This window comes from Chionomys nivalis, chromosome 18 (genome assembly GCF_950005125.1).
Source record: "Chionomys nivalis chromosome 18, mChiNiv1.1, whole genome shotgun sequence".
NCBI lineage: Eukaryota > Metazoa > Chordata > Mammalia > Rodentia > Cricetidae > Chionomys > Chionomys nivalis.
Window position 1 is genome coordinate 52,060,264 of NC_080103.1, and position 22,423 is coordinate 52,082,686.

The window sequence follows — 22,423 nt, forward strand, 5'->3', positions numbered from 1 at the left end:
TTGCCAGCTTTGGTCGGGGAGCTTCTTTTTGCAATGGGTAACTATTACTTTAGAGATTCATAACCTGCCAACATGCCTAGAAATGACTGCTGCGAGCACAACCCTAAACAGGACACACACAATGGGAATAAAAGTAGAAGCAGAGACTATTTGGGAAGGGGTCCAGAATCAGCAACAGTCAGAGGGAGACGAGAGAGGGTAATGAGGGTGAACATGACCAAAAATATGTTTGAAAATTCATAAAGAAACCTAATTATAGAAAAATTAGTATATGCTGGGGAATTGGCTTAGAAAGTATTCACTGTACGGGCACAAGGACCTGGGTTCAAATCCCCAGAAGCTACGTTTAAAGAACAAAAAAAAGCTGTGTGTGGTATCATGCATGCTTGTAACCCCTGCACTGTGAGAAGGTGGACACGGAAGGGTGGCTGGGACTTGCTACCTCCAGGTTCAGTGAGAGTCTCTGTCTTGAGAGAATGAGGCTGAGAGCAACAGAGCAGGATTCAGGCACCATCCTCTCACTGCTGTGTGTACATCCTCAGACACACGCAACTTCGCAGGTCCAGTTGTTAGCTCATCCAGATGCAACACCGAAGATGCTCAGCTGCAAAACCACACAAAGGGATGCTAAAAGCTGAAAGGGGACAAGAAGTAACAAGAAAGCCTCTGGTTTCCTTTCATCCACCCCATTCACCACCCAGGTTTATAAATCTTTAAAGATCCAGCCCTGAAAGCAAGTAGGCCAAGCCACTGAAGGAGTAGACTTGGAATGAGGTGTCTACTTTCCTTCAGTTTCTAATTTGGGGCCTATAGCATCATTCTTGCCTTTGTTAAAGACCTTGGGGCTGCTGGAAGAAAAGAAATTTAAGTACAAAAGCCACGATAATAGTACTGCTATTAGCAGGAGTGGCTTTGGCAGGGAGCCTTGGCCACCCGGACTCTAGAGGCCTAAGTGACTAAATGGGAGGCTTGAAGTGACTCAGAGGATCAGATCTGTCAGCCAGAGAGAAGCTGGGAAATTGCCATTAAACCCATAAAGGTTTCTGGGGAGGGGTCTCTCCTCCTCACTGGCTCCTGTGCCACTCTTCCCTGCTCTAGGATGCCTGATTCCTGGACATGGTTAAATTCCTCTCTCCCTGCCTCCTTGGGGGAGGTTAGGTGGTATGGGTCTCTCAGGACTTCCTTCAGCATGTGACAAGACAGCATGGAGAGAGACAGCAGACACAGGGAGGGTCTTTGGACCGCAAGCACTCTGCTGGGTGCCCACACTGAAGATGGGCCCAGTCTACTTCATGCAGTACCCAGGACCTCAGTACCTCCCAGCTCTGAGGGTAGCCTGGACATCCTCCTGCCTCACAACTGCTTAAGGTTAAGATCTGAATACAGAGATCCAGATAAAACCGGAGCACTGAAAGAATCCTTAAACTGATCCTGGGAATCAGGAGCTTGGACTCAACCCCGCCCCCCTGTCTGGGTCAGCAGACTAGAGCATAGAGCCATTTCCCTGCTCTGAATCTCGGTTATCGGACAGCAGCAAAATAATGCTCTCGTCTACTCACCTGCGGAAGATGTGTGAAGCTAGAAACAGACTAGAGAGAAGATGACAAGAAAACACAGTGCCCTGCATGTTAGATGTTATCCTCCGGACTCCCCACTCCCTCCACCTGGAGGACAACAGAGAGCGACAGCCCCAGCTGGAACCCATGCAACTAAGTACCACAGTAATGGCTCCTAGCTCTGTGACCAAGCCCTGTGAGGTTGAGGGGGGGGGGAGGTGTGTGGGAAGACTTTCAAAGCCAAGTGTCCCCACTGCACCTCACAGCTGTCAGAGCCTGTACGGCACAATAGTGGAAGAGTTACAAATCTGCGGTCAGATCCTGGGTTCAAAACCTGCCTCCACCACTTCCTAGCGATGTGACTGAGACAGCGTCTGGCATTGTGCGATCCCAGTTAGCCTTACCAGTCGAATGCAGTGGATGCTGCATTCTCCTCAGGAGATGAAGAAGGTGGAGATGTGAAAGGCATGATACCAGCAGGTGAGAAGGGCCTACACCTGCTCAAACGCTGACGATACACACCGCTCCTGAGGCGGCTCGCCTCCCTGGGATCTCTCCTGAAAATGTGGAAAAGGGTGTGCTGGTGGAGTGCGGACAGCTCTGAGTTACCCGGCAGCTCCTAGAGCTGTGGACTAAGCCTCAGACTGTAGGCTTTCATACAAGAAACAAAAAGCAAAACAAAGCAGAACAAAAGCAACTGAGCAACAACAAAACTAACCGACAACAAACAAGGACAGGTGAAGTCTATGAGAACCAGGGAGCAGTTCTGTGTAAGCCACACAACTATAAGACGACTCTCCTGTGACGACAGCTGAGAATACCACCAGCGGGGACAGCATTTCCAAGCAGCTGTCAACTCAAAGCTCTATGGACACTGCCAAGACCAGGCCACAAAATCCATCACCATCAAACAGTAGGTAGAGCCAAGGGACACCACAGCCTCGGCCACCACAGGGGGGACATGGGCGTAATGTGTTTGGAACAGGTGGTCGCCGTATCCTTGGCTATCTACCTTGCCTTCCATAAATGTACTAGACACTGTTTGGCGTCTATTCCAACTCATAAGAAAGGGTGAAACTTACAAATCTCTCTAGAAGAACACAGAGATGTTTTTATTTTAATTACTTGCTTTCTTCTTCCCCAACTTGTGTTTTAGAAAGCCGGTGCCAAGGATGCAATATGGAAGATGGACTCTATCTAGTACAGCAGCCTTGAGCCGGAAGATGGACTCTATCTAGTACAGCAGCCTTGAGCCGGAAGATGGACTCTATCTAGTACAGCAGCCTTGAGCCGGAAGATGGACTCTATCTAGTACAGCAGCCTTGAGCCGGAAGATGGACTCTATCTAGTACAGCAGCCTTGAGCTGGAAGATGGACTCTGTCTAGTACAGCAGCCTTGAGCTGGAAGCAGAGGATTCTGGGGCCAGACAGATCGCATTACCTCTGCTATGAGCGGTCTTATTTAACCAACTAAGTTAAGCTTGCTAAACTTTAGGTTTTCCCTTTTGAACTGGTGTTTTGATCCAGCAGTTCCTGAACTTCAGCATGGGTCAGAACCACCTAACTGGCAGGGTCTTCTCATGACAGCATGAATTCTCAGATGTGGCCTTGCACTCTCATGGGCTGAACCTAACAAGCAGGGCAAAATCACCCTCTGTTTGATAGCAGTTGTAAAACAAGGAAAGACAGTGGAATTCCTTTGCCATGAGAATGAATTGCAAGTACGTGAAAGTGCCCTGTGAGCTTATAAAGCTCCACAGAATCACACTTGAGTGAATATGAGGATTATTATAAACATTAAAGGGCATGGTGTAGAGTCTGCACTGCAGTGCCCAGCACATAGTAGGGTTATTAACACACAAAACCCACCAATAACTAAAGATAGCCATTCGCTCTATGTTGGAGATGCCAGCTTTTGTCATATATTACAACAAAAAATGGAAATAAAGTTATAACACAAGAAGCTCATATTGCAATCGTGGGTGGCAGGGACCTCCTTCTCGGCTTCTCATCCAATTCATTATTCAAATCCTTTTACCGCGGTCTGTTCCATGGCTCAGTGCGGAAGCAGCTGTGGATCTTGATAAGAGGAGAAAGGCAGACTGTTTCCACTTTGCTCCTGGCAGTCCTCGGGCCTCCAACAGAACTTTCTTGCAAAATGAATAGGGCTGGCTCCCAGAGAGACCAATCTAATCTCATCTTGTCCACTCAGAAGATCCATATCAAACATCACAGACTGTCTGACTGCAGGCTTGCAGCAGAGAGGGCATCTAATTCCATCTGGGTTTGCATCTGCCTTTCAATGACCATGCATGGAGTCGTCAGTGTGTAGGAGCAAAACATAACCGGCTGGCGTTTAAACTGCTCCTGTCTTCGGGGTTCTTTAAAGAGCCCCAAGACGAAATGATGACAGAAACAGAGTAAGTATGAGAGGGTTTACTATCACAGCCTCCTCTAAACGGCCCAGGACGGACTGACAGCCTGAGTTCCACTGCTTAGAGTCTCCACATTCTGATCAGATTATCATGCTATGCCAAGAGACCTAATTTACTAATTCCCGGGAGAACTTGAAATTACTTTAAAGGGGAAAAATAAGTCCCTGGTTACTCGTATTTGAACAGTATGCCATTTATTCCCTCTCAGCCATTTTCAGAAGGCTTGGCCTACTTCAAATGAAATTACTGGTGAGGTTGGTTACCTAGCATTTTTCCCCCTTTTTTCAGCTAGTCAATATTAACAGAAGCCTAAAAACATGAACAGTATAGAATATCTAAAACTTCAAAAATACTCTACATTTCTTATGGCCCAATCTGGCTACATTATCAAGAGAAACTTCAGATTCAACACAATATTTACAAACTGACTGTCACTGCCACACACGCTTTGAAACGTAGGGATGCGACATGAAATAGCCAGTTAGGTCAACTCATGTTTGTGAAATCAACATTTGAACTGTTAGGTACCTTTTCTTTCTCTTTTCTTTTTTTGCACATTGGTTCTCCATGATTCTAACCATATTTTAACACCCATTAGCATATATTCTAAGTTGACTTGGTAACAAGGGGAGAAGCCTGCTCACCAGTGAGATTGCTTTGGAGTTGAAACTCCAGATCCAAGAGAGGTCTTGGTGAACCAATGGGTTCATTGAGCTTACTTACAGGAACCTGGGAGACCAACAAACAGTAGTACCAGCTAAAAGTCCAACCCCAACACGGACTGTAGAGTCTGGGTTCCCCCTGCAGGTAACACTCTATGTCCCATGTGTCCTACCATGTCCCAAGACTACATACAGCTGGGGTGAGGAAATATAAGAAAGAGGGAGAGGTCAGACTCTCAGGCAAGGCTCTAGTTACCCTCTCCTCATTCCCTCCAAGAAGTTATATTCAAAGTGTGACCTTGGGACTGGAGCGATGGATGAGGGGTTAACAGCACGTGCTGTTCTTGCAGATGATCCAAGCTCAATCCCCAGGCCCCACATGGCAGCTTAGAACTACCTGTAAACTTCAGTTCCAGGGGACCTGATGCTCTCTCCTCGGGCACAGAAGCACACACAGACACGTACACATGCACGCACGCACGTGCTGACATACAGACACATGCACAAAAGAAAACAAAGAAGTCTTATTATTTCTTATTTAAAGGAAAGGTATTGGGGCTGGAGAGATGGCTTAGGAGTTAAATGCAGTTGTTCTTTCAGGACACTGGTTCAGTTGCCAGCACTCAAAGAGCCAGGGGCCCTGATGTCCTCTTCTGGTCTTTGTGGGCATCAGGCATACACAAGGTGCACATACATACACACATTCAGGCAAAATACCATACGTAAAATGTCTTACTGCTGTGGAGCAATCTTTGTATACTGTAAAAATGAATTACTCTTATTGGTTAATAAAGAGCTGATTGGCCCTACAGCTGGGCAGGAAGATATTGGGCAGGAAAGCAAAATTAAGAAGGACCCTGGGAAGAAGGGTGGAGTCTGAGGAGTGGTCAGGAGACACCCAGCATGAGGCAGAGTGAACAGGATGGGAAGTATGTACATGAGGTGGGCAGCACAAAGATTAATAGAAAGGGGTTAATTTAAGTCTTAAGTCTCTGTGTGATTATTTGGGAACTGGCTAGAGAAACACACAGAAATTCTGCCTAAATCTTACTACACAACCTTGGCTGTTCTGAAATTCTCTATGTAGACCAGGGTGGCCTTGAACTCTCAGAGCTCCACCTGCCTCTGCTTCCCAAGAGCTGGGATTAAAGGGAACTAAAGTCATACACCACCATACCAGACAAAATTAATATATCTTTTAGTTTTTGGTTTCGATTTTTTCAAGACAGGATCTCACTATGTAGTCCTGGATGTCCTAGAACTTACTCGATAGACCAGGAAACTCAGAACCTGTCTCTACCTCCCAAATGCTGGGATAAAGGTGTGTGCCACTATGCCTTGCTAAAACTAATAAACTTTAAAAAACAAACAAACAAAAAACCCAAAATGCTTGAACTTGTGAGGGTCTCTTGAGGTGGCACTCATGTTTTCAAGATGTGACAGCCATGTCATGCCTGAAGAGACTTCCACAAGAGCTGACCAGATTCACATACCCACCCATCTCCTCTCATCTGAACAGCCTGCCTTATTTTACTTTTTTCTCTTGTTAACTATATACCTAAATAAACCTTATAAATTTCCTATAGGAAATATCAACACCAATGACTAATAAACACAAAGGCAATAAGTCAAAACACATAAAAACCTGTCAAGAATTAGACTGAGAAAGTACTGCAGAGTGGTGGTGATGCAGGACTTCCTGGTGACAATATCTGAGATCTCAGGTGACACTGAACACCAAGTCACCCTGGAAACTGTCAATCACCATCAATGCAGCAGCAGAAAATATTTAGTCAGGACACCAAGCCACACCCCCTCCCCACAGCTGATAGCTTTTGCTCCAGGTAGGGGGCTGAGACACTTCAACAGCAGAGAGCCGCAAGAATGCCTAGGGAAAGGGGGTCATCTCTCCAAGAGATATGACAAAATGGTTTCAAGTTGGAAAGTTGGGGGTGGGTAGGCGCTGATTAACTGAAGTCAAAATCTACCTGGTCTGCTTCATTAAAATGCACTCAACACTGATTTACAGATGCTCACACACATTTACACATGTGTGTCACATGAGCACTAGAATTCATTTCTAACAGATCGGAACCATCAGGGTCTATTTCATAGACAGCACTGCAAAGGTCGCCACATCATATAACCTTAAAGTATGAATCTGACCAAATGACACCCAATTCGTCAAATCCCTGCTCCAGGAGATTCCTGAGGAGCCAAGGTGGCTCCCCTCTCAGGAGACTGTCCAAGAGCAGTTTGCCTCGCAGACAACAACTCTGCCTGCAGAGCATGGATGCAAAGACTTAGCAGCACCTGCATTAAAACAATGACGCAGAAGCATGTGACCCTCCTAAACCAAGTCTCACAGATGGCTTAGGTACCAGAGTCCTATAATAAAGGCTCCCGAGACCACAGCAATGGCTGAAAACGATGGCCGGAAAAGCTGGCAAGGTAACTTACCCAGACGATCTCTGAGCACAATTCCAACATAAATTAAAACACCAGCTATATATTAGGGAGCTGGACTTCAGTTAAGCTCTCTAGTGCTTTCAGATTTTTAGAAAATTTCCTTTTATTAAAAAAGAATTGTCATCTAAAAACTACTTTGTATCTAGCTATGCAAATATAACATCAAAATACTTTGTTAAATTCCCTGATGGAGCTGACAATTTTACGAATTCCCAACAGGACATATAATGAGGAAGATCAATAGTTCAAATTATAGGCATTAGCTGAGTTTTCTGGATAGAAAGTAAAGCTCAGCATTTAAAAAGTCTGCAATGTATAGTTTTGTGGGTTTGATAATTTGAATCCAGTCATCGGGAGTCCAGAAGCAGGAGGTTAGGGACCATAGGACTGTACTGGGGACACAAAAGCAGCTTCCATGCAGGTCTTCAAGTGTTGCTATCAGATATATTTAAGTGACACTTTACAGAATAAAGCTGGTAAAAACCAAATATATCCTCCCACAACATTTAAAACACAATGATTTATCAACAGTTATCATTTCCCAGCAATAAGAAAACAGTTGGTACAAGCTCAACACAAAGCTACCTCTTGTCTTGTAGGAAATAAACACAGATATAGAGATACATGTACACATATACATTATCTTCAAAATTCAAATCTGTTAGTTTGTTTTACTATCATATAAAAACAATCTCCCTATGGTCAAATTACTGAAAAAACACAAAGGCTAAAAAAAGGAAAAGCACATTTGCCACGTTTAAAAAATACACATCGATTCAGAGATTCTATTTACTTGATTATAAAGTTATATACTCTAAGGACTCAGACTCCTCGGATTAAACTGAATCAAACAGAAGCAAATCCACCTTTTCCCAGTCCTTGGAAAGGACACTCTGAACCCATTCACTCCAAAAAGAGATAAAAGAAATGTCCCAATTTTGAACTGGTAAATTAGGAAAACGCGGTCACCTGGAAGCGATGGACATAAAATGGAAGGCCCCACAGGTGAGACTGACGCAGAACGCAGTTCCTGGGTCGGAATCTGGGAGCTCTGGGTGGTAGAAAAACTCACTGGGAACTTGGGTCAGACACAGCCACGGCTTCCCCGTGTGACTCCTCACCGCGCAGGGGCTGCAGCTCATGTCCACACTCATGCTGTCTGCTTTGTAAACGAAAGTTTAACTGGGCTACAGCCATGGTCATCGGTCTCTATACTGTCCGTGAAGTTTCCCTGCGGCACTGAGAGCTGAGGCTGCGACAGATGCCTGACGTATTCCCTCTAGTCTTTTACGAGAACAGCTTCTGGAACGCCCCGGCTAGTTTACTACATGTTACCCTAATGACCTAAGAGATTTATGCTACGACTCCCAAGAATAACCTCAGATTTACTCAACAGCCAAATGTATACCTGAAAATAGTTTTTTAGCTTTGGGGGAGCGGGGAGAAAGAAAAAAAATAAAAAATAAAAAACTTTGTTTTTAGCAGCTACCTGGAAACTTTGGCTGGGAAGGAGGGATAGGGAGGAAAGGAAAAAATGCTGCTATGTTCTCTGAACATTTTCGTGTTGGTGGGCAGGGCGACAACGTCATTCCTTTAGTCTTTATAAGTGCTTTCTGATGCAGTGCTTTTTGCCCCTCTTATTAAACAATAAATAACCTTTAAAGCCTTCTGTTGAAAATGCTTTGTTTGATGAGGTGCTGTGCAGGAAAGTTTAAACATACAAGTAGTACCTCCCCTCTAAAAAGTCTGGCTGAGAGGACTCTGAATTCTGATTCTGCAGAGGGAGAAGGTGAAGAATTAATATGGAAAATTTAACTCTACAAAGCATACTTTAGAAACCATAAGTGTAAAGCAGCCACCATTTTTGAACAAGGTCAAATGAAAACAGGGACGTCTTTCAAGTGTGAGGAAGTTTCGTGCTCCTCGTCAGCTAAGATCCTGAGTCGCTAGAGTTCACAGGTGTTTCACATTTCAATAGTTGCCGAAGCACAGAAGATAAAACACGGAGAGGATATTTATCAAACACAAACACACCAAGATAAAGGATTTTTTTTCTCATGAAGCTTAAAAGTAGATTTTCCCTTTCGTTGTTAAAAGAATGGAAAGTATGAAACTATATGCTAGAGATAGTTCCATTTAAACACCACTGGACAGTTTCAAAGTGCTCTCACCATGCCGGCGTAGTCCTCACAACAGCCCTGTGAGGTAGACACAGCAGCTAGTAGTACCCTAATCTCAAGATGAGGAAACAGAGGCAGAGCGAGGCCAAGTGACTTGCCTAACATCACACAGCTAGACAACACAGAGCGGGAACCAGTGATGAAATGCTCAGGCTGTCTAGTACCCCTTCGTTATCGCTACTGCTCGGGGTGAGTAATGTTCTCTATCAAAACTGCAAGGCTATGTTAGTTCATTTCAGTGACATCGTAACAGTAAAGTTAAACGAGAAATACAAGAATAGTAGGTCTGGTGACTTTACTCGACATAATAAAATTGGTGCAAAACCACTTCTGTCTGCTTACTTGTAAGTTTTTGGTCCAAATACATAAAATATGCAATATTTACAGCATTTTCCTTTTTTTCTTTTGTAATGCAATGCTTTAAAACACATTATAAAGCACCGTAGTAAAAATAGTCTACAGGTAAAAGTCCAGAAGTAGGAAAATCCTACCGTATCACAGCTCACCAACGGATCGCACACCATATGGGATCACTGACACTTCAGTGTACTGGGTTACAGACGATTCATGGAGAAACAAATACTAAACTCACTTTTTGATAGTAATATGTGGAAATCCCTAAGAAAGCTTCAGATAATGCCAACATTCTTAGAAATCGCACCCCAATATTAGATACTGGGGAGACAGGCATCAGGAATACTGCTTAAGCGTTGTCTTTTTTTTTTTTTACAGTGTTATTCATGGTTTTAAGTTGATTTCTTTAACACTAATGATCATCCAAAATATAAAGCCTACATAAATATGGGAAAACCCAACTATAGCAGAAATAGTTCTGAGAAACCATGATCAAACACTCCAATAAACTTTGTGAGACCCAATTCACAGAAACAAATCAGATAATGGCAAAGTTATTAGCACTATCCAGCAGAGGTGTGCAACAGAAACCTCTAGAAGGTGAAGTGGCAAACAGATTCATCTTCATCCAAAGAGAGGTGAAAAAAGGCTTTATCAAAAGCAAGATAATCATAGAACCTCTTCTGAAATGGTATTCAGCCTCCTGATTCAACTTGCATGGGTGTATATATTTTAGGTGATGTGAGATCTCCCTCACCTGGAGGAGATTATAATTATCACGGAAATAAAAACAAAATAACAAAAAAAAAAATCAATGCCTTACACTTAAAATCTCCTTAGAACACTGACATCCCATTCAGCATCTAGTTTCTTGACATTCATGTCTGTTCCCTAGCTCAGCCCAACGAGAACGGGCTCGGACACGTTATCAGCAAAGCAGGTGGGGAGCTGAGGACAAGGTGATGACGGAGCCCAGTTCAGGTTCAAGACTGCTTTGGCCACACTTGTACTCAGTTCGACTTCGGGTAAATCTTTTCATAGAAAAAGTTCTGTGTCAGGATATAGAGGTCTCCATCTTTCTCACGGACAGCGTGGGCTCTGATGAACTGGAACTGCTCCAGGGCAAACTCATAGAACTCATTCTCCATTTTCCAGATGTCAGACTGCTGCAGCTTTGCAATGGTTTGCTTGGTGGGCAGTTTCTTCTCTGTGGTTTTCCTAAGGTGGGATTTCTTTCCTACTTACAATGGAAAATAAGGAAAATAAATAATTCTTATAGAATACACACAGACAATGCCCCTTTACTTGAAAAATGGCTTACGTTACCATAACACACTGAAGGGCAAGTAACACGCTGCTTTCTGACATTAATACAACCCAACAAAAACCAGAAACTCAACATCAGCTGAGGCTTGCTTTGTAGAGGGTGAAGACTTAAAAGAGGCAAGGAATGTCCACACAAAAAAACACAGGCTCAACGCTGGGTGAGTGGAGGCTGCTACTCATAGTGTTCTGAGGATCAACACTCGGTGAGTGGAGGCTGTCACAGTGTTCTGAGGATCAACACTGGGTGAGTGGAGGCTGTCACTCACAGTGTTCTGAGGCTCAACGCTGGGTGAGTGGGGGCTGTCACAGTGTTCTGAGGCTCAGGTCCTGGATTCGGCTTCTACTGATCTGGGCGTCTAACTCAGATCAGGCTCACGCAGCGAGAGCTTTCACTTTGTTGAGCCATCTTGCTGGCCTTTGTTTATTTAAAAACTATGGTAAAACATGTATCACTATACTCAGTTCTACCATCATGGAGAACTGGGCAGGTGTAAGCTCTAGGAAGACTTTGAGTGACGGCATGCACTGAATTACTAAAAGGACTGACTCACAAAGGCTGGGAGGCACAGCACAATGACTGCTCAAGTGTTCAGTATTCCCATCAGAGCCCATTCTAGAACACTAGTCTAATTTATTATAGAGTCGACAAGTTAGCATCTGCTTTAGAAGAAACCTATTGTGTACATACCTGTACGATACAGGTCTGTAGCACCCCGGAAGAACCGGGGCAAAGCGGCCTCGAGTAACATGATGAAGTCCTCCAGCTCTTCAGTCACTCCCACCAGGAAGTACTCATTAACTAGGTTATACTTGGCTTGATCCATAGCCCATCTGCTTCCCACATTCCTGAAACCACAGAAAAAGAACTAAGCACTGGGTTGTGAAATGGGTTAAGTGTTCTCATGCTCCTGATCCTCCGTGTTATGGAGGAATTAGGTGAACACGCAGCCACAGCTACAGCAGACATTACAACAGCATCTTAGGGAGGTACCAGTTTCCAACTTCCTTCCGCATCCTGCTCCCGCTCCCATGCAGTTACTTAGACTCTACTACAGGGTTCTGAATATGAACACATTTTAAGGACAATTTTAAACATTCACACTTATTATATATATATTCTCTTTTCTGACTTAGTGTACACTCATGCTTTAAACTACTCTAAAACTTTGCCTATTCTGAGAGCCCCTACGGTAAAGGCGAAGCAATTTGTATTTAGTGTTTATCTGAATTTGTAAATTCTGTTTCTTTTCTTTCCATAAACTTTAGTATTTTCTGAAATACCAGAAAGAGAAAATAGTAAGAAACAGCTCTACAAAAATCTCTTTGTTTACAGTGTCAGCTCATGCGTCGACAGGCTTCATCCGACACAGACTACACCTCTGGGATCTAATTAGCACTAACGTTCTTCCTGCTTTGCTCTAGCTCTGCATCTTAAGTGCCAATGTGACCTGCGGTGGTGCCTTCACGTTTTGTTTTCTCAACTATTTGAAGAAAGTAAGAACCACAGACCAAGAAACCGGGTGTGGTAGTACATTTCTGTCATCCTGGCATTTGGAAGCGAAGACAGGAGGGTCAAGAGTTCAAGACCAGCCTGTACTACAAGAGATTCTGACTCTAAGAAACATAAGGAGAGGATGAGGAAGTAGATTAGTTGATTTCTAAGATCTCCCCAATATTTCATTGTGTATGAAATATATGAACTACCCTCTCTAATTAAAACTCAACTAAACAATACTTTTTATTATTCAAAAGCAAGGCTGGCAAACTTTTTCTGTGACAGGTAGAGAGTAGATATTCTACACTTTGCAGGCTATGTGGTTTAAATCACAATTATTGAATTCTGCTATCTCGGCAGACGTAAACGCACCATCATTAGTGCTGTGTTCTAATAAAGCTTTATTCACAAAGAGCAAGTGCTCGGCCATATTTAGGCCATAGGCTGGGTTCCTTTCCAGAGAAAATGTCTAAAACCTGAACAGACACTTTTCCAATGCTTCTGATTCATCCTCAACAATGACACTTTGGTCTACAAGCAGGACCTTAAACTTTATGTCAAGTTCTGAGGCTCAAATAATTAAGAAATCCTTTGAATTTCTTAGTATAGTGTAAAAAAATACTAATTTTGAATGGATTTTTTGTTTCTGCATTCTCTATCAAAACAACTGAATAACCAGTTATGGTAGTACACGTCTGTATTCCCCACACCAGAGAACCCGAGGCAGGAGAATCTCAAACTGAGGCCAGCTGAGGAGCTGGGTAGGCAGCCAGTGACCCAGTATTCGCCCAGCCTGTGAAAGCCCCAAATCTGATCCTCAACGCCTCAAAACAAAAGATTGACTAGAATAAATAAATATGTACAATTATTTTAAAATAGAACATTCTGGAGAAAGTTGTTAGTAAAATCTTTTGTACTTCATGTTCACTAGCAGACTAAATAGAACTCTACTTTACAAGACTGTTGTTAGATTCTCTTGAACTCAAAATAAGTTTAACAATAAAACCAGAGGGCTGGAGAGATGGCTCAGTGGTTAAGAGCATTGCCTGCTCTTCCAAAGGTCCTGAGTTCAATTCCCAGCAACCACATGGTGGCTCACAACCATCTGCAATAAGGTCTGGTGCCCTCTTCTGGTCTTTGGCATACACACAGATAGACTATTGTATACATAATAAACAATAAATATTTAATAAAAACCGATAAAACCAGGTAAATACTCTGCCCACTAACTAGCTTTATTTGATCTACTTGAAGCAGAAAGTTTAGGATAAAATAAGGTTTATGGAATGATCTCTTACCTTTAAGGTCTCTGCTGGAATACAGCAAAACAGAAGGCCAAAGCCAAAATAATAATTGCATTTGATAAAACACACTGTGAGGGTGTGTACACAATGAATCTTTTAAGAAATTTATGTGTAGACGACAACATTCCTGCTCGTGAGACGTGGGTTACCCAGATATGGAAGATGAGCACCTTAATTAAGCTTATTTTCCTACCAGCACTCTGAGCTGTGGCCACAGAAGAATGGGATCTGAAGCCAGAGCTTCTCTGGAGCGCAGTCTGAGCCGCCCTCAGCCACACATTCATCGAAGGTCTGCAGCAAAGAGAAAAAGAGCACGGTCAGCCAGAAACCCAAGTCTCAAGGTAAAAGACGTATTTTTAATCTCTATATCTATGTCTTTGAGAGTGTAGGCGTGCACGTGCCATGGTATCTGTATAATCATCAGAAACTCTGAGCGCCAGTCCTTGTCTTATGTCCTGGTTGAGACGGGGTCTTTGTTAACTGCAGAGAGTGTCAGGCACCTGGCTCACAAGATTTCGGGACTGTTCCTGTCTTCAGTTCCCATCTCACCACAGAGCATGGCAAATCCAGATGTGCTTCTGTGCCCAGCTTCACATGTGTTCTAGAGAACTGGGCGCAGGTCTTCACATGGCATGGAAAGTGACTCATCTCTCCAGCTCGCAAACTTTTAATGTAACGAGTTACCGAGTAAATGGGTGCAAGTAGGTGGGTAAGTGAGGGCTGGACAGCTGTTCAGTGGTCAGAACACTTGTTCTTGCAGAGGACCCGGGTTCAGAGCAGATGGAGGCTTACAGCCATGGTTCACCCTGCAGCTGTCAGCGCTGACACCTAGTGAAAAACACCACGAAGGCCCCACTTGTTGTTCTGCCTTCCTGGTGTGTTCCCAACACACTAGTCCTGCTTGTGTTTGACTTGGAGCATCCACCCATACCATAATAGTCTGCTCCACAGGTTCTTAACTACTTTATGGTGCCCCAAATTGCTGTGACTTTACTAGAATGTTCTTCCTTGGTAACTGATTCTACCAACAAAGGTTACATAAGGTCCAGCCTTCCAGTTACACCTCTGGGTGAAAGTCATTTACTATTTTCGAGTTCTACCATTGCCTTGTTAATAACCAGCTCTCACGAAGGGAGCACACTCATCTGCATGCATCACCTTTATCTCCATAACAAGCTTCGTGTAGTTTTTACATTACACTCATGCCCTAAACTATGGTGAGAGCTTGAGAAGGTCATGCCGTGTGCAAATGCATTTGAGAGCACACTGTATGGAGCTACACAACTGTCGGCAGTCAGTCAGTGTGTGCACAGCATCACTGCAAAGACCGTGATTGGGGATGGCAGAAGTAATAAAGACAAAGTGCTGGTGAGCAGGAGAGACAAGGTCATAGGTGAGATAGCGCTCCAGCACTTCCCTGAATTTTCTTTACGTGTGTGCAATTTGTCTAAGTGGACAACCTTGACCTTGGCCACATTACTTAGGCATTTCCCTAGATGGACTGTGTGAGGGTGTGGACGATAATGGACTAAACCTCTGCAACTGTAAGCCAGCTTCAACTAAATGCTTTCCTTTATAAGAGTTGCTGTGGTCCTGGTGTCTCTTCACAGCAACAGAAACGCTAATAAGACAGAAGTACCAACCAGGGACTGGGGTGCTGCTGTCATAGGCCTGGCCATGCTTTTGTTGGAGGAATGTGGACTGCGAGTTTGGATAAGCAGCTGGATGCTTCAAGTGCTCCTATTAGTGAGAGCTGTGGGGACAAGTGGTGTAAGAGTGATGTCAGCTGTTGGGGGCTGGGTCAAGATGTTTCAGAGAAGAATATTAATGTGTGGCCTAGAGATTGTTGTGAAAAATGTGGCTGCTTTTTGACTTTTTCTGAAAAAGTCCGCCTCAGGCTAAACTGAAGAGTTTTGGATTGTGTTGCCAGAGGAAATCTCAAAACAGCCTGCTACTGACTCTGTTGTGTGGTTACTAGTGTTTACTCTTGTGCAAAAGCGAGCAAGCTGAGCAAGGAAAAGTACAAAGTGTAAATCTGAGGAAAAAGGGGGCACCAGAAAGTAGAATGGAGATAAATCTGTGTTCAAGGAGATAAACAGATTAAGAAATGGAATAAAGGGGGTGGTGACCTCAGGGCAAGATCCTACCCAGCTAAATTTCCAATTTATGAAAAGGAATTAAAGAAGTTTGGAGCCAGGTGTTGTAGCACGCACCTTTAATCCCAGCACTGGGAAGGCAGAGGCTGGTGCATCTCCGTGTTTGGGGCCAGCCTGGTCTACAGAGTGAGGTTAGGTCTAGGACAGCCAAGTTCAGGCTGTGAAGAAAATCATCAAAAACAAAAAGCTAGAGAAGATATAATTGAACAACGGGGCCATGTTCCAGCCCCAGCAAGCAGCAGAACTTGGCAGCTTTAGCCACAGGTTCTGGCTTTAGAGCTGAAGGCAGAAGAAAGGACTAAGAAAAGCTGGTGAGGCCAGACATGTGTCAGGGGTGTCCCTGAATGGAGGCCTACAAACGCCACTGTGTGAAGCTCTGAAGTTGAAGCCTGGATTGTCCAAGATGTTAGAGATGCCAGAGCCGTGGGATACCTGCTGAGGAGAGCTACTGACAGGGAGTCAACCCAGCCCAAGAAGGGTGTTGCAGTCAGCAAATCTGAAAGGATCTGGAGAGCATTTCGACATCAGACATGGAGATATAGAGTCTGGAGTTTTCTATCTTGCTTTGGTCCAGGATTTAGCCCGCACCACCCTCCCTTTCCTCCATTCTGGAATGGTAATGTACATCCTGTGCCATTGTATGTTGGAACTATGTGATCTGCTTTGATTTTGATTTTATAGGGGACTATAGTTAAGACAGTGCATGAGTCTCACAAGAGACTTTGAACTTTTAAATAAGTCTGAGACTGTTACAGACTATGGAGACTTTTGAAGGTGGACTCAATGCACTTTGTATTATGTCATAGCGACAAGCACATGAGGGCCAAGGAACAGAATGTGTTGGTTTGGATAGATATGGCCTCCATTCTCATGTGCTTGAATGCTTGGCCCATATGGCTTTGTTGGAGAAGGTGTGACCATGTTGGAGGGAGTGTGTCACTGTGGAGACGGGTTTTGTGGTCTCAGAAGAACAAGCCAGTTCACTTCCTGCTGCCTGCTGATCAGCATGTAGAACTCTCAGATCCTTCTCCAGCACTATGTCTGCCTGCATGCTGTCATGCTTCCCAACATGACAATAACAAACTGACTGTCTGAAACTCTAAATGAGCCCCAATTAAATATTTTCCTTTATAAGAGCTGCCATGGTCATGGTGTCTCTTCACAGCAACAGAAACCCTAACTAAGAAAGAGGGTGAGAATTTTTTTGTTTTTAGACACGATCTTACTGTGTAGATCAGGCTGCCTTGAATTCACAGAGATCTTCCAGCTTCTGCCTCCCAAGTGTTGGGATTAAAGGTGTTTAAATTAGGCTGACTTGTAGCTATTCTTACGAGGGATTCTCTCTGCTACATAACTGAAGTAAGAAGACTTGCTGACTGGACTGAAAGGGAGGGGAACAGGTACAAGGGAGGAAACATAACGGGGAAAATATTACCTATTGAAAATAGACAAAGTGAGCTGAAAACAAGTATGAGTGCATGAATTATTCTCTGTAGCTGACTACAGACACTGAGTAGCTGCTTCCAGTCCCTGCTACCTTCAGTCCCCTGAGCTTATGGGTCTGGTCTAGAACAGTGAGTCAAGAAAACTCTTTCCCCTTAAGTCACTTTCATCAGGGCATTTTGTTACAGCAACAGGACAGAGAGCAAGGCCTTCTGAGTTAGATTTCCTGACCAAAGCTTACTTTAAAAAAGTGGCTTTATCAAACAGGGTGGGCAACAAGCACATGTTATTTCTCCACTTATCTCTATTAGACCCCAATTTTTTTTTTTAAGATTTATTTATTTATTATGTATACAACATTCCTTCCATGTTTGCTTGCATGCCAGAAGAGGGCACCAGATCTCACTATAGATGGCTGTGAGCCACCATGTGGTTGCTGGGAATTGAACTCAGGACCTCTGGAAGAGCAGTTAGTGCTCTTAACCACTGAGCCATCTCTCCAGCCCCCTAGACCCCAATTTTTATGAAGAACGTGGCTCAAGGAACTAAGTGCAACAGGTCAGGAAGTTTCTGATTTCATGCCTATTTCTAACAGGCCCAGCACATGGCATGTTCCCTATAGCTCAGGACTCTGCTTCTTCAGGCCTCTACCAGGCTAGAGTGCAAGCCAGAAGACAAGTAAGTTACTAAATAAGCTCACCATCTTCACTACTGGTCAATGTGTGCATATGATCGTGTGTGTGAAATTCAAAGACATTAAACAGATTGGCTTAAGTATAAGAAAGCAGCATGGTAGGAGACTGTAATATTAAAAGTCTCCATAATTTACTATGTATACAATGTAGACTATATGCAGACAACTCTGGGGATTTCATGCATACTATTTGAATTAAAACTGAATAATCATACCGGATGGCTATTTTAACTCAATCCTTTAATTAGCATCCTCCTGGTTCCTGTGTTCTTCAAGTATTTTAGTCTTTCAGGCAAAGAAAATTTAGAAAACTTCAGATCTGTTTTTAGGCAGTAGCTTTAAATCTGCTATCGGACTCAGGCAGACTAAAGTTACCGCCCCAACTAAATCCTCCATAGGTCAAACTGTCAGCGTCTCTTGCAGGGTCAGTGTGGCCATTCCACTGCGGGCTTGCTAATGGACTCAAGGCAGAAGGAATGTGGGCAACTTTGGGGTCACCTGCTCAGAAGGAAACAGATGGCTTTCCCTTCCCTTTTCCCAGTGGGGAAAGGTGGCCCCGTGGTGGCCCAAGGAATGGCTGTACTCAGCAACGACATGCTCTTTTGTCTGCCATGGCTGCACTCCTGTATTTGGTGATATTTCCTTAGAACAAGTCAACTGTGCCACTTGAAAGGAAATAACTGAGTGTCCTTGCCTGAAGGCTGCTCTGGTCTCGGGTGGCATCAGTCATGCTTGGAGACAGGGTGAGCTCTCTATCTGAGGTCTGGAAGATGCTACTAAGTAGAGGCTGCAACCTCTTTAAACAGCCTCCAATCTACAGGAAGTGCACAGGATAAATGGCCATCTCCAGACAGAGGAATCTACAGTAGCCTGTGTAAAAGTTAAGTTTCCAAGTGAGAAATAACATTTTAGAAATGTGTATTTGACACCATAAGCCTATAAGCTGTTGCTGATAATGTCTGTAGCTGGGTTAATAAATACGAATTTTTGATACTGTATGATGAAAATGCATTAACCCTTGGGAGCTCAATGTAACTGTATGAAACAATGCAGTAAGTCTGGAAACTTCCTGACTAAAAGGCCAATTTCATATACAGTATCAAACATATCAATGAATTTTAACTGTGAAAGGTTCACATCCTACACCTGGACCTTCCACTTGTCAAATTCAGCGTCATAGTAAAAATAGCCTCAATTTGTGGGAAAGGCTATTACAATTTTCTTTTCCAAATACTTATTTGCATATAGCTGGATTTCTTTATAGACGATATCCAAAACGAGGGGAGTAAAACTGATTGGACTGAATTAAAAAAATATGAAAATCAGGCTACCTTTATTTATTTTTTTAAATATTATAACCATATTCAATTAACTTTTAAAAAAGACATGGATATACTTGAAATGTAGAAAAACAATGAATAAGATAAAGAAGTCAATTCAAGATGTGACAATAGAATTCAATATAAAGATAAAATTGCTGAAGAAAAGCCAAACTGAAATTGCTGAGGGAATTCATTCTAGAGACAAGGCTATCTTTATTAAATTAGATATTGGAAGATTTTCTGAAATGTAAAATGATGCCACTCTTTTTTTTTTGGAAAGATGATTATTTAAATAAAAATATTCTTAGTTAACATGAGACAGTTTCCTAAAATGACCATTTAAAGACATTCTCTGGCTAGTGAGATGGCTCAGCAGGTGAAAGTGCTTGTCCCTAGACTGAGGACCAAAGTTTGATCCCTGAAACCCACAGTGAAAGGAGAGAATCAACTCCCACAGCTGTCCTCTGGCATGTGACCCCCCCCAAATAAAAAGGCTAAAATTTTCTATGTAAATGATGACACTTACTTACATTGGCAAATATTAACAAATGGCTACATAAACAAAAGTTCTCTGGGGTTCTTACTTTTCTTTAAGATGTGTGTATACACGTGTGTGCTTACGCACTCAGGCGTGAGCACCAACCCACACATGCACATTGCACACACTTGCACATGTTTGCTGAGGCCAAGAGAAGGCATCTGATCCCCTGGAGTTGAAGTTACAGACAGTTGTAAACTACACAGCATAGGTACTAGGAACCAAACTGGGGCCCTCCATAAGTGTTTTTAACCACTGAGCCATCTCTCTAGCCCTGGGAACCTTGAAAAGAATATGACTAACTCAGTCTGGGAACATCAGAGGCAAATCCATGGCAGAGGTAATGACAATGTTCGATCTTAAATGTAAAAAAAAAAAAAAAGCTTTTTAAAGAGAAGAAAAAGCACTCTAAGCATGAGGGACAACACATGTGTAAAATGTATGAAGCAATAATGAGTTCCACGGGCACATGCATTTCACGTGGCTGAAACACTGGGCTGGGCATAATGGGTAACTAGACTACAGAGGCAGACAGGTATAAGATCATATTAAATTGTGTATCCTAAGCCTTAGGTAATTAAATAAATTTACATTTATTTATTATTTGTGGTGATATTAAGGGTGTGTTTGTGTGTGTGTATGCACGCACAGTGAGAGACCAGTTCTGTCCTTCTACCATGTGGAGCCCAGAAACTGAGCTCAGGTTGTGAGGAACAGCAGCAGGCACCTTCACTGGCTAAGCCATCTCTCTGCCCTTCCCTTACCTCAGGGGATGTGTGAGCACGGAACCTAGAAAGGTGTTCCACTAAAAAGGCACAGATCAGCGTGGTTCTGAGAACCTGACTCTGACGACACCAGAGGACATGCTATAGACAGTCACACCTGCTTCACCCATCACTCTCTCCTTGCTTAAAGCTGGCTGAGCAGAACAGTCTTCACAAACGGATGATACAAGCAAATGTAGACCGCCATCTGCGTAGTCTTAATGTAACTGGCCCCCTTAATCTCCTAGGGAGTGGCACAATTAGAAGGGTGTGGCTTTGATGGAGTGGGTATGCCTTGTTGGAGAAAATGTGTCCTGTGGAGACAGGAATTGAGGTTTTCTATGCTTGGGATACCACCCAGTGTCTCAGTCGACTTCCTGTGGCAGTACCATGTCTGTCTGCATGCCGCCATGCTCCCCATCACATGATAATGGACTGAACCTCTGAAACTGTAAGCTGCCACTCCAATTAAACGTTTTTCTTTATAAGATTTGTCGTGGGGCTGGAGAGATGGCTCAGCGGTTAAGAGCACTGACTGCTCTTCCAGAGGTCCTGAGTTCAATTCCCAGCAACCACGTGGTGGCTCACAACCACCTATAATGAGATCTAGTGCCCTCTTCTGGCCTACAAGGAAGAATACTGTATAAAAAAATAAATTAAAAAAAAAAAGATTTGTTGTGGTCATGGTGTCTCTTTACAGCAACAAAAACCCTAAGACACCATCATTAAGACAAAGAAACAAAATACATACAAAAATAGATTCATCGACAATGATCCCCTAGAAAACTGTCAGTAAGTATAATGGTTAATATTGATTGTCAACTTAACTTAGAGGCATTTCCAGAGATGTATAATTGAATATGTGTGTGTGTGCTCACATGCTGAGTAGAGCTGCCTCTCCCTCCCACTACCAAGTCTTCCGCCCCGATGAGCATCTTCAAACCATGGGCAGCTTCAAACCATGCACTGAAATAAACCATGACACAGCGGCAAGAACAGAAACTAATACAGCAGGGCTGTAATAAAACAACATGTATGCTGAGACAGTTCACAGCCACAGAATTATCCATGTTACACTTCACCACTGCTTCTCTGCAGTCCTGAGCTCCCTGCAAAACGCAAACACTGGACAAGGAGGGCGCTTAGGAGCAACAGCAAGCACATTACCTTTTTGTCTCCTTGTTTCCGTCTCCTTAATCCTGGTCTGTAATCATCGCCAAACCTCAGAAAGTAATAGTAGGAAACTAGCCTCTCGATAGGGTCCCTGATGACATTAATATAAATGGGCTTCTTCTTCACACCGAATCTGAAACAGCAGAATTCCAGTGATGAGGTCAGCATTTTCATTATTGCAGGTGTGCCCTGCAATTATATACAGAAGTCTGAAGTACTGATGGTATATGGAAGTAATAAAATGAATTAATTAAAATGAAATTGAGTATGTGAAAACTGGGGAATATTTCATATCTAGGATGCCACAAAGTAAACAAGAAACAATTCAAGAAATGATGGAGAATACCCACCTATGCCTTCAAGGAGTAAGGAGGCAATCTGTCTGAGGGACCCTGGAGGTGTGGCTCTGGCAGACCCTGCCTATGAGGACTCTGCTTTCTGAGGAGTTTAAGCAGCCACACAGCCTGTGATTAGAGGACTGCACAGTGAGGCCCTGAGATCAGATCCTAGGCACGAACTGGCCATTTTGACCGTTGGAGCTGATCAGTGTGG

General features: G+C 43.4%; 1 protein-coding gene across 2 annotated transcripts in view; it reads right to left on the reverse strand.

Annotated features, from left to right (window-relative positions):
* Positions 1–7,230: 7,230 nt before the first annotated feature.
* Hs2st1 (heparan sulfate 2-O-sulfotransferase 1) overlaps positions 7,231–22,423 on the reverse strand; it is a 117,652-nt gene continuing 102,459 nt past the window's right edge. Inside the window, exons 4-7 of one of the 2 annotated variants that reach the window (XM_057793951.1) lie at positions 21,866–22,004; positions 13,975–14,072; positions 11,671–11,828; positions 7,231–10,893 (exon numbers count right to left, since the gene is read on the reverse strand). In XM_057793951.1, the coding sequence (XP_057649934.1) occupies positions 10,667–10,893; positions 11,671–11,828; positions 13,975–14,072; positions 21,866–22,004 (622 nt within the window). In that variant the 3' untranslated portion in view covers positions 7,231–10,666. Of the gene's footprint in view, positions 10,897–11,670; positions 11,829–13,974; positions 14,073–21,865; positions 22,005–22,423 lie in introns of both variants that reach the window. The other variant, XM_057793950.1, reaches the window with a different exon arrangement.